The sequence below is a fragment of the Theobroma umbraticum genome, unplaced genomic scaffold (assembly GCF_002168275.2).
Source record: "Theobroma umbraticum cultivar Fairchild unplaced genomic scaffold, ASM216827v3 scaffold_4.1, whole genome shotgun sequence".
In the NCBI taxonomy this organism is placed as follows: Eukaryota; Viridiplantae; Streptophyta; class Magnoliopsida; order Malvales; family Malvaceae; genus Theobroma; species Theobroma umbraticum.
Window position 1 is genome coordinate 8061025 of NW_018397258.1, and position 12780 is coordinate 8073804.

At 35.9% G+C, this 12780-nt stretch overlaps 1 protein-coding gene across 1 annotated transcript; it reads right to left on the reverse strand.

Annotated features, from left to right (window-relative positions):
- Positions 1-1445: 1445 nt before the first annotated feature.
- LOC110414142 (uncharacterized) lies at positions 1446-2328 on the reverse strand. The gene has a single exon (XM_021425208.2). The coding sequence runs from the start codon at positions 2291-2293 to the stop codon at positions 1715-1717; it is 579 nt and encodes a 192-aa protein (XP_021280883.1). The 5' UTR covers positions 2294-2328; the 3' UTR covers positions 1446-1714.
- Positions 2329-12780: the final 10452 nt, after the last annotated feature.

Consider the following 12780-nt stretch of genomic DNA (forward strand, 5'->3'; position numbering starts at 1 on the left):
TTGTTTCTTTGATTAAATGCATATTTTATTTTTTTCACTATGTTATGTTTTAATTTCATGTTTAAGCATAAGGTTGAATTCAAGCAATTTTTACTCTTTATATTTTTAAAATGTCATTTGTTTTTTTAAATAATTTTTAATTATTATATAAATAATATATACAATTATGGATAGTAATCTGACATAATGATTTAAATTTAAATTAAGAAATACGCACAATTATTAAATGGGATCAAGTTCAATCTTTGGTGGTCAACCCCAAAAGATTTAATTCATTGGAATACAAAGATTTGTTTTTTAACGAATAATGAAATTAATTGTTTATATAATGAAACATGTCAAAATGTGATTTGCAGTTTCAAAGGGTAAGGATCACTCGACCCCAGCACCTGCATTGTTGTTGGCAGGTAGGTTGGAGAGATTGGAGAGCCAAATAAAGTACAAAGGGTCATCGTGCCTTTCATGCTCGATAGAGAGTGGAAGAAAAAAATAAAAGAAAGCTGGAGCTTTCTTCTTTGTAAGCTCTTTTTTAAGTTTGGGGTTTGGTATGGTTGTATATCCACCATCAAGATGGTGAGAAATTTTGGTTGAGTGGTTATCTGAGTTAGTGTGGCTATTGTAATTTCTACTTTTATATTGTGCACGTAGACGTAAGTAATATTCTCGAAACACGTATAATGTTATGTTTCCTCTTTTTATGCTTTTTTTATTACTATTTTGATATTATTAATTGATTGGTGTTTCGATTAAATCAATTTAATTTTTAAATTGATTAATTTGATCATCTTCTTAAGTGGTTTGAATTAAACTCTAAATTATAACAAAATATACGTGTTTATATATAATTATTAGCAAAAAATAAATAATAACAAATATTCACTTGCAACTGTACATATATAATAATCCTTATCAAAATGGATTAAGTGGACCATACTAGTATAATGTGCTTAGATGTGTGGCAAAATAGGTGATAAATAAAAAAAAAATGAGTCTTTTGGAAAACTGGGTAATTAATGAAGAAAAAAAATATGGAGGTCGCAATATTTATTGTACAAAATGAGATTTAGAAAAACAATTAGAGACAAATAAGAAAGGCGAATGAGATTTAGAAGTAATCTTATATTATTCAATTGTGATGTTCTTTTGGCTTGTGTGGAAATTGCAGTAATATTCGTTGGGGAAAGAGGCATTATCTTGGAATAAGCTCCTTGATTTCGTCCACCATTAATTTAACTTTGCGAGCTCCTTTTCACACGAGAGAGGACCAAGGGAACTATATCCATCTACAAGACTACAAGTACTTGGACTTGCAGTTTTGCCTCTAGCCACAATCAAAGAATATGGTAAACCTTTTCTTTTAAAGAAGAGCTGTTCAGCTTAAGCCTTGGTGGTTGTTGACACTTGACTGTCTACTTCTCAAACATATATAATACTGGAGACGGCAGATGATGCATGCTCTGATGAGGGAAAAACTGAATATTTAAACCAACCCACAAGCTTTAAATTGACTTCATCACAACTCATTACATTCTCTGATCAATTTATTTACATGATTTAACTTCCCCTTTCCTAGACTACCCCTCCCTCTTTCTCAACAGCAACGCCATTGAAATCATATTCCTCCACAATCAATTGAGTAGTACAGGCAACGAAAAAGAGAAAATAGTTAATAAAAAGAAAAGAAAACTAGGGCCAAACCTTGCGCTAACAAGCGCTATAAATTACGTGCTATACTCTCCTGACGCTCCATTTCTGCTCGGAAACTAGCAATAAATTCCTCTGCTCTTGCATCTATTCCATGCAGCATAAGCGGCGCCATTCCTAACGATTCCGCAATATCATCTCCCACACTGGATTTTTCATCTCCCTGCTTCTCTCCTTCCTTGCTTGTTCCCTCCTCTGCAGCAGCTGCAACTTGATCAACGAGCTTGACATTCTTTTCCCTTTGAACATCACCCTTCCTTGATGGTTGTTGATGAATATAGCCCACAAGTTCAGTGACAGGCGCATCTTTAAAGAGCTTATCTATGTAAACAGGGGCAGAAGCTTTATTTTTGGAGACGTAGTAGCGTTGGTACCCAAAAGGAAGGGCACGACGCTTCTTACGCTGAAGGCGTTGTCCCAAGAAAAGTGACGGCCTAGTAGTTTTTACAACAGCTGTTTGCCACCGATTATTCTTGGGTGTTTTGATAGCTTTGGATTTGTGAAGGTTATGCAGTCTGGTTTGCAGTTTGGAAGTAAAGCTCTTCCATGCCTTCTTGGCTGGAGGGAGCCTTATGCTCAAGCAAGACATGAACAATGAGAGAGTAAGAGAAAAGAGGGGATATGCAAATGCAATAATGCAGGAAAAAAGGGTGTTAAAATTGGCTCTTTATACAATAGATAGCTTAGAATCTTTGCCGTTACCATTGTTGTATGATTCGTATTCTCTATCCTTGCAACTTTGCTGGCCTTGCTTAGGTCTTACGCTAACTACTTGACGCGAGAAATTAATCAGATGGTGGGAAATTGGTGGCTGGAAAGTAAAAGTAACTCTATTTATTTAATTAAGACGGTAATGAACCAGCTTATATCCTACGCTTGACGAGTTGGAATCACATTTATCCTTAACCTAACCATTTGCAATTGGATGCCAAATTAACATTCTTCTTACCCCTTTCTTTTGGTTAGTAGAACCCTAACAAAATGAAGCTCTAATTGAAATTTAGAGAATGCATATAACTAATTATGAGATTATCAACTTACATATATAAGAAAGAAGAGAATAGTGGAGAGAAAATGATATTGGTATTTCTTCTTACAATGTTAATTTGTCTCTTCTCACAATTATAAACAATGATCAAATAGAAAAGGCTTTTGTGCATAATAATGAAGAGAGTTTGCATAGAATTTGGGATACGGAATTCTGCTAAGAGGTGGAATTTTGGTGATAAGGAGAACAAGTGAATAAAAGCCCTAAACCTAATTGTCCCCAAAATTTAGTGCACCTCATTAATGGTTCTACTCTTTTTGTTTAGCTTTCATCGTTTCGAGGTCACCTTTAGATTAAAAGGAAATTGCATATAGGGGCCCTTCTAGGCCTTTTCCACACATATATCCTTTACACCAAAAGGCCCTTTTTATGCAACCAACATATGAGTTCACAAGATACCTCATAGCGTAGGTGATAAGATGGAGCTGGACCTTTTCTCATTTTGTTTGTTTCTCCTCCTGTCTTTGTTATAACATTCGTGGGAACAATCCAGCCATCTTGCGTTTCCATTTTCCAAGTTTTCAAAGATGCTCTTGCTGGCTGGTTGATTTGTTGCGTATAAGTTGCAAGCATACAACAGCAAATGATCACTACCCATGACTGATAGATATCGAATGGCATATACTTACTTGCATTTCAAGATCATGCCTTATTAACCATACCATCAATCTTATATAAGGCCAGGATGTAAACTAATTTAGCTAAACAAACTTCCTTATACGACCATATGAATATCAAAAAAGTTAAGCAAAGCATAGGAAAATCATATCTGACAATATCTATCATGATAAAATAAAAAATAAAAAAAGCCAGCGACGCGCATGTTCTTCAAGGCATAATTGTGCCATGCTTGGATAGGGGTTTCAAGCCCATTGGGCCAACATATCTCGGCCGATTAAAGATCAGTGCAAGTGCCACAAGTCAAGTGGTCAGCAGCACAAGCAAACTAGCGACCCAGACAAGCCGACCGTCCAAGCTAGCCAGTCGATTGGCCAGACAAACAGAAAGCTCAGACCCCTTTACGCATCAGGAGTAAAAGTGTTCACATACCCATTTAAAAATGTAGATAGGTTTATATAATTTAAATTTAAATGTAAATGGAATTAATATTTAAATTTAGATGATGTAAATAGAGTGCATATTTAAATTTGAATGTCTTAACAAGTTATCTTAAATTTGAATTGTAAATAAGCTAGATAAAGGGACTACTTATGAGTACCTCCCTATGCTTATTTGTAAAGCATATCAAGTTCGGGAATAAGATCTTATTTCTCTCGAACTTTCCTATCTTCTTTCTCTATTATCTTTGTTGCATATTGTATTGCTTCAAGAACCTTAGGTTCTTGATTGGTTTTGTGAAGGCTTACTTAAGCTTGTTCAGGTAAGAAAGGCTTAAGGTCGTATGATGTTTGCTTCAGTTACTCGGTCCATGACAGTTGGTATGAGAGCAACTCCATTGATAGAAAAGAAAAATGACTTTGATAGTTAACCATTTTGCACCTTCCTAAGAGATGAGAGAGACTCGAGGTGCAACCAAACAAGATAAGTGTAATTCGTGAGATATGTTGATTTCTCTAGACGACTGAGTGTCAAACGTGGAGGTGACCATGAGGGAAACAAAGGACAAATTCAAAAAAGTCGAAACTGACATTGAAGAGTTGAGGTCTTGAAACAATGAGTTTCATGCGGAAATGTAGTCTACAATCAATGAATTAGTGGACATGTTGAATTAACTAGTGAGATGTCTTGTTGGAGGAATTGATCAAGGCATTGAGGAACAAGGCATGTGGGCTTAGAAACAAGCTCACTGCACTCAAGGCAACTAAAGAGAGTGGTGTGTCTACCACCTAAATGAGAGCCCAATTAAAGGTGCCCAAACCTAAGGAGTTATGGGGCTAGAAGAAGGCTAAGGAGATCAATAATTTTTTGTAGAGTTTAAAGTAGTATTTTCAAGCCATGGGGATGAAGAAGGATGTCGGGTGCATCAACACTATTGCAATGTACCTAGTAGACACAACTTTGCTATGGCAAAGGTACTAATGCGATGACAAGGTCAAGTGAGCGATCATCGTCATTTAGGAAGCATTCCAGGGGGAGCTTTAATAGCAACTCTACCTTGAATATATGTCAAGGACAAGGTAAAGGGGAAACTACGAAGGTTGTTCGAAATAGGCGAAACGCAAGAGTATGTGAAAGAGTTTTTCAATTAGTACTTCAAGTAAGAAACTTAAGTGAGCAAGATGCCCTATTTGCATTTACGAATAGGTTAAAGCCATGTGAAAAGCAAGAGCTTCAGTGTAGAGACATGCAAGACCTTACATGATCCATAGCAGTGACTAAAGGTATGATCAAGTTTCACTCATCTTGGCCCAAGGAGAAGGGAAACAGTAGGGGAAATAAGCACAATGAGTTAGAGAAATAGACTAAGGATCGACATGCCACCAATGGGAGAGAGCAAAGAAAGGAAATCGACCAAGCGTTTTTTGTGCAAGGGATCGCATTGAATGATCGACTATCCAAAGCGTAACAAGTTCATGGTTATCTTGTTAGGCAAAGAGTATCCAAGCAACGAGAGTGGCAATTATATATATTTGGAAAGAAATATACATAATTTGATTGCCTCTTTGATATTCAAAGAGAATTGACTCCTACGAATTTGCTATTGTGAAAATTATCATAAAATTTTAACATAGCTTAATTATAATTTTAGTTCATAATAGTATTTCATCATAAGTTCAAGACTGCAAATCTAAGGATTAATAAATTTAAATTTCTCATCCATGTTTTCCATTTATGATCTATCAAGGTAGATTCAAAATCATTATGAGATCAACTATTGTTAATGTTGAGTTAGGTGTAGATAATTTTCTTTTAATTTTATACTTAAAAAATAAATTGGATCTCTTACCATATAGTAAATCAAAAACCATTTATAAATAAATCTCAAGGATCACAGACTTGTCTTAGAACATTTTACATTTATAATAACTTAATTTAAGCCAGATCTTTGGTCAATAATCTTATTATTTTCCCCAAATCAACAAGTTGTGGAGAGGATTTTTTCCTCACAAAAATCAACATGTAATCTTCAGTGCTACTAAATTCCTTTCCATCAATGATAAAATGCCTTCTATCTATGGAGATTCTTGCCATGTGTATTTATGATACCTTCCCTTATAAATTGTGTAAATTTCCTCAAACTAATTAAGGCTATATAGAAGAAAATGAAACCCAAAAGTACATTCTAAAACAATAAAAAAAGGAGAGTTGCTAACCTCAAGCTGGACTTCTTGATAGCCTTGCTAATTATTGGATCATGTGAGTCTCTTTTTTCCATTTTTAAAATCATTTAACTTTTTTTAAAATTTGTTTCCAATGCTACAAACACAAGGAAAAAGTTAGGATTAAGAATTCAAAATAACATAAAATATATATCTAAAGACCTATCAAGTCAACCATTTGATCAAAACCTAAATAGATCAAATACACATCAAAAAATTTAAAACTATCAAAATAATCTAAGTTTTTGGATCAAATAATTAAAAACAATCATGCTAGATTATTCTTCAACATTGTTTCTAATATTATTTGTTATATTAAAGATAAGTTAGTTGATGGAAAGTACAATAGAAATTTTGTACACATTTTAACTAATGAAAACAATAATTTATAGGTTTGCCTAGAAGAGCTGAAGCATAAGAGAAGCCAATGCAAAGCCAAAAACCTTCAGATTGTATTGACTTATGCAACAGGTGCATTGTAAACCAATGCACAGTTAGGTTCTATGCAATAGGTGCATTGTAAACCAACTACACTCTTTCGCTTAAGAATACGAAAGTTCATGCGACATTTAAATGGATGCTTCCAAGCAAGCCAACTAATAACTCAAATATGAAAAAACAACAATAATAGCCACAAAGTAGATTAAGACAACATAATATTAAAACTAGAGGGCATAACAAATGCCATATACGCAACCACTAGAGCCGTAAAAAGATGAAATAAGTACAAAAGGACTCCAAAGCACCACCTTCAGGCCATAAAGGTAGCCCTAGATGATTTGCTACAAACATACCTTTCCCAATAAGGTAGCCCAATAATTCGCCAACTGCTCACCCCCTATAAAAAAGATTACGAGATTTTATAAGTATTTCACCAATAGCCATTACAATGTGTGAGATGGGGGCATTCCCTTCCTAAAGGGTCTTCCCCCTCCAAACTTAACAAAGATTTTTAGAACTATCACCAAATGCCATTACAATATTTGAAAAGAGGGCATCTCTCGTGCAGATACAAAAGACTTAATCTCCTATGCAATTCTACCCTATTAGAGCCTTATAAAAGGTTGACTCATGACATCCTCCCCCATTTAATCTATCGACATCCTCGTTGATTGGTTAGCTTGGAATTCTTCAATCTTTTACTTAAAGGCGTAGAGGTTAGCTTCCTCTTCCCAAGTGGTCTCATTTGTCCCCAAACCTTCTCATTTCATTAGATACCCCTATGTTAGTAGTTGATTGATGATCATCATTCTTTTTGCAAGAATCTCCTTTAGGCGGCGTTGTGATGGTGGCTTTGTGGTGATGGTAGCTCTCGTGACTTGACTCCTACTTGCATTGTTGAATCTACAGGGAATGGCTTCAAGCTATTGACATAAAACACTAGATGCACTCTCATCTATTTAGGTGGATCAATCTTGTATAAGGCCTTCTCCACCTTGGCCATAGTTGGCACGGGCCCTTCATACTTTCACACCAGTCGTTTATCCCTTTATCTTAAAAATTAGAGTTGTTCTAGTACCAACTTCACTAACACCAAGTCCCCCACCTTGAAATGTTGTTCATTGCGACTTTTGTCTACCTACTTCTTCATGCAATTGAAAGCTTTCTTTAAATAAGCTCAAGCAATCTTTGTATTTTGTCTCCACTCTTTAGCAAAGTTGAATTTATCAAGGGCTTTTTCTGTTATAAGACTCTATTAAGGTATGGGGAAGTCTAGGTTGTTGCCCCATGATGACATTGAAAGGGGTTTTGTTCATGATAGAATTCCTTTATAAATTAAAACATAGTTGAATCGCATCCAATAGACTCAACCAATTCCTTTGGTTTGCTTGCATAAAGTGTCATAAACATTCCTCCAATAGTGCATTAAAGCGTTCTATCTAACCATCTGTCTATGGATGATAACTAGAGGAGAAGTTAAATTTTGACCCCAATAGCTTGAAAAGTTCTTTTTAAAAGAAACTTATAAACCATTGGTCTCTGTCGCTAATAATGCTCTTAAGTACTCCTTGATACTCGACCACATGTTTGAAAATTGTGAGTACTTTTTCTTCTGTAGTGCTAAACTTTTGGATTGGATAAATGTAGTATACTTTGAAAAATGATCCACTACCACCAAAATTGTTGTCATATCTCCCTCTTTTGGAAGTCCTACTATAATGTCAAGAGAAATATTTTCCCATGGCCTACTTGATACTAGTAACGGTTCAAGCATCCCTATTGGTTTCTGTCTCTCCATTGTCCTATTGGCAAATGAGACATCTCTTGGTATAATCCATCACCTCTTGCTGCATATATGGCCAGTAATAACCTTGTTTCAATAATGCAACGGTCCATTACCAACTTGGATATCTAGCCTAAGAAGTATAGTGGCATTCTTGCGTCAACTTTTGCCTTAGCTCTCTTACTTTTGGGACAAAGATTCATGGTCTTTTTGTTATTAGAAGCCCACTTTCCACCTAAAAGTATTTGGACTTCCCACTCTCTACCAATTTCATGATGGCAATTGCTTGAGGATCTCGATGTAAATTTTCTTCAATAAAATTCCAGATGTCTGTGGTTACTTTGCCGGCTATCATTGATGCGATCACCTTGAGAGCTGCGAACTTGGCCTTCTTACTGAGGGCATTTACCACACGATTCAATTTTTTAACATTGTGCTCAAAGGAAAAATCAAGCTTTTCTAAGAACTCCTGCCATCTCGCTTGTTTAACCTTAAGTTTTGGCTCTGTGAAAAGATAACTCACAACGATGTAGTCGATCTTAACCATGAATTGTGATCTTAGCAAGCAGTGTCGTCATGCTTATAAACAATGAACCATCGCTTGTAGTTTTTTCTCCTATGTTGCGTATCTCCTTTCAGCTTTATTCAATTTTTGACTTTCAAACGCAACCAAATGCCTTTCTTATAACAATAGTCCTCTAAAGGCAAACTCTGATGCATCCATCTATACTTCAAAAAGCTTATCAATATCAAGGAGTGCCAAAACAAGATTCATCATCACTTCTTTTAGTCTTTCGAAAACTTCTCGACACTGTGGTGTCCAACTCCACTTTTATCCTTTTTTCAACAGTTCAGTGAGCACTATCATCCTTTTCTAATACCCCTCTACAAATTTCTGATAACAATTGGCTAAACCTAAGAATGAACGAAGCTCTGTTGTATTTTTAGGGGTAGCTCATTTTTTAATAGCTTTCAGGTACACCCTTGTTCAATGATATGACCAAGGAATCAAATTCAGGTTTGCATAAATGCACATTTCTCTATTTTCACATATAACTGGTTGTTGTGTAACCTTTGGAAGACCTACTACAAGTGCCTTGATGCTTCTATAAGGTTAAACTATACCCTACAATATCATTTAAATAGATTACCACGAACTTATCTAGATAATGATGGAAAACTTGATTCATCAATATGCAAAAGGTGGCAAAAGCATTGGTTAGTCCAAAAGGCATAACAAGAAATTCAAACATACCATATCGCATCATGCAGGTAGTTTCGATTCATCTCCTTCAGTAATTCTTACTTGATTGTAGCCTGATCTCAAATCTAATTGAGAAAAATACTTTGCACGACTCAACTAGTCAAAAAAATTGTTATAAGAGGAATTTGATATTTATTCTTCACTATGACTTTATTCAAAGCTCGGTAATCTATGCATAACCATAAAATTCCATCTTGCTTTTTCTAAAAAAGTACTAGTGTCCCAAAAAGTGCCTTTAACGGATGGATGAATCTGGCTTGGATCAACTCGTCTAATTGTTTTTTTAGCTCTGTTAGCTTTGGGGGAGCTATCTTGTAAAGCCCCTTTACAAGTGGCTTGACACTTGGGAGTACTTCAATCTTGTGATCTATAGCTTGTTGTGGTGGTAAGACCCTAGGTAGCTATTCCGACATCATGTCCTGAAATTCTTCTAAAACTAATTTTGCTCCTTTGGGTATTGAATTTAGACTCTTTAAGCCTTTGTAGATGGGCATTATTACATAAGAGGGATCTCCTTTCTCAATCCCTTTCTCAAACTGGATAACTAATATAATCCTCTTCCCATTCTTAGGTAGAATTGTAATAGGCACCATACACCATTGTTTCTTGAAGAATATTAAGTAACTCACAATAAGGAATGAAATGGCCTGTGTTTTAGTCATAAAGTCCAAACCCAGAACGAAATCAGAGTCATCAATAGAGACAACAGTCATGTTCATCTTCCCCTTATAAGAACCAATTTTAACCTTGGCATTTTTTAAGTTTCCCAAAATGGCTGAAGCTGGCAAGTTGACCACTTTCATCTACCCAAAGTCTTTCTCCACCTTAAGACTGCATCTTTTGGCTCACTTAAAGTGATGAAGGTATTGGAGGCCCTTAAGTCAAGCATGGATTTGATTTTCTTATCATTCACTAACACATCTACATACATGAGACCTCGTTAAGGCTTTTTCTTCATTTTTTCCAATTGTGCTTCTAAAACACTAAGGAACCGAATTGAACCCATACACGCCAACTCCTCTTTGACTTCTTCCACTAAGGCCTAGGCTTGAGGTGCTTCTACATTAGTAGTTCATATCGCATTAAGAGCTGCTTGATGTAGGCAATCAACTACCCGATGCGTTCATTACAGAGGAAACAAGATATTGGGGCTCAAGGCTTAAAGCCCCACGGCTTAATTGCTCTTGGTTGTGATGTGCCTCGAGTGGGTGATCTTCTTTCTCCTCCCTTACACGAACGTCTACTCACTCTTGGGAATTGTGTTGCACTATTAGAACTCAAGCTACTGGTTCTTGATGGAAAATCTTTCTTTTTTATATGAGTTATCACTATAATCAGTAAAGCATTCAGTAACTGCCATTGCTAGTCATATCCTATACCTTTTGTCATTGTAACTCTATCCTTGCCCATGGCTTTAAACCCTCAAGAAAATAGAACAACTTATCCTTCTCAATCATGTCCTTAATATCTAGCATTAGGGTAAAAAAGCTCCTCACAAATTCTCGAACAAACTCGATTTAAGGTAGCTCTCACAACTTCTGCCAAGCCATGTACTTTACATTCTTTGAAAAGAACTAGCTTTTGAGTTCTCACTTCAACTCTATCCACGTTCTATGTGACACTCGCCATCAATAAATTTGAAATGCCATCATAATTTGGCATCCCTTGCAAGATACATTGCAACCATCGCCACCTTGTCATCCTCTAACTCTATACGCATAGCTTAAAAGTACTATTCAATATCAAAAATGAAGTTTTCTAGCTCCTTCACATCTCTAACCCCTTCATAACACTTGGGCTCTGACATTTTGGCCTTTTTCCCTCACTCTCTTGGGTTTGCACTACTATTGCCTACAACAATAATCAAAAGGCTTACTAGAGTTTTTAATTCTCCAAACTCGCCTTGGAGAGTGCTTAATGAATCCTTGGTCTCATCACTCAAGGTATTTATCATGTTAGACAATTCCCATCAAACTGTCTTAATTTCATCTATTCGCTCTCGTAGGACCATCTAAGCTTTATTGCAACCACCGCGACCTCTGACTCGTCAATTCTTTTATAGTCCTTTGGTGCACTCCACATGATCACCATGTTTACTCTTTCACTTGGCACGTCTCGCCCGTGCTCTGAAACCAACTGTCATGAACTATGCTCATTCGCTTAAATATGTGATAGTTCGTGCGATGCTTGAATGGACGCTTCCACATAAGCTAGCCAATAACTCAAATATGAACAAACAACAATAACAGCCACAAATTTAACTAAGGAAACGCAACATTAAAATTAGAGGACATAACGAATGTCATATATGCAACCATTAGAGTCACATAAAGAAAAATATTTTATTAATATCGAAATAAGTACAAAAGGACTCAAAAACACCACCATCGAGCCACAGGGGCAGTCCTAGATGACTCATTACAAACATACCTTTCCTAGTGAGGTAACCCAACAATCTGTTAACTGCTCACCCCCTATAAAGAGATTACAAAGTTTTACCAATATTTCACCAATAGCCATTACAATTTGTAAGATGGGGACATTCCTTTCTTAAATGGTCTTCCCCCTAAAGATTTAACAAGGATTTCTAAAATTGTCATGAAATACTTTTACAATGTTTGAAAATGGGACATCTCCCTTATGAGTACAAAAGACTTAATCTCCTATGCAATTTTACCCTATCAAAGCTTTATAAAAGGTTAGTTCATGATACTGGGTCTTGGTTTTATGAATAAGAATCTTTTTCCACCTATCAAACATGTTGTTTAGGTTAGAAATGTGAGCCCATTAAAAATAGCATCAGAGCACATATAAATCTTTACATCACCAATGTAAGGGTCTTTATCGGCATTGCACATTGCACAATTAAGTGGATAGATTGGGACTTAGGTTTATAAATAAAGACCTTCATTTATTAGGTATATTTTTTAAATTGAAAACGTCAACATGTGACTGTGTATGTGGCTGTGCCCTTCCATTAGAAAAGTACTACTCCAGAAAGCAAGAAACGCCAATTCAATGCCAAAGAGGATTGTGTTAGCCGTTGCAATAGTTGCATCATTAGCCAGTGCACCAATGGCCTTTGTGTTTGTGGTTGCTAAATTTTGGAAGCTAATCTATTTTGGTTGTCAAATAAATTATGAATTTTAATTAGATTCTTGAAGTTTGGCTATTGTGTATGGGATTCCAATGTGATATAACAGTCACCTCTGATCATGGTATCATGGTTCGTTGAAAATTATCAGTCACCTCTGATCAT

What these genes read in the sequence shown, in the direction of transcription:
- LOC110414142 (XM_021425208.2), bottom strand. Translation starts at nt 2,293, where the DNA reads ATGTCTTGCTTGAGCATAAGGCTCCCTCCAGCCAAGAAGGCATGGAAG.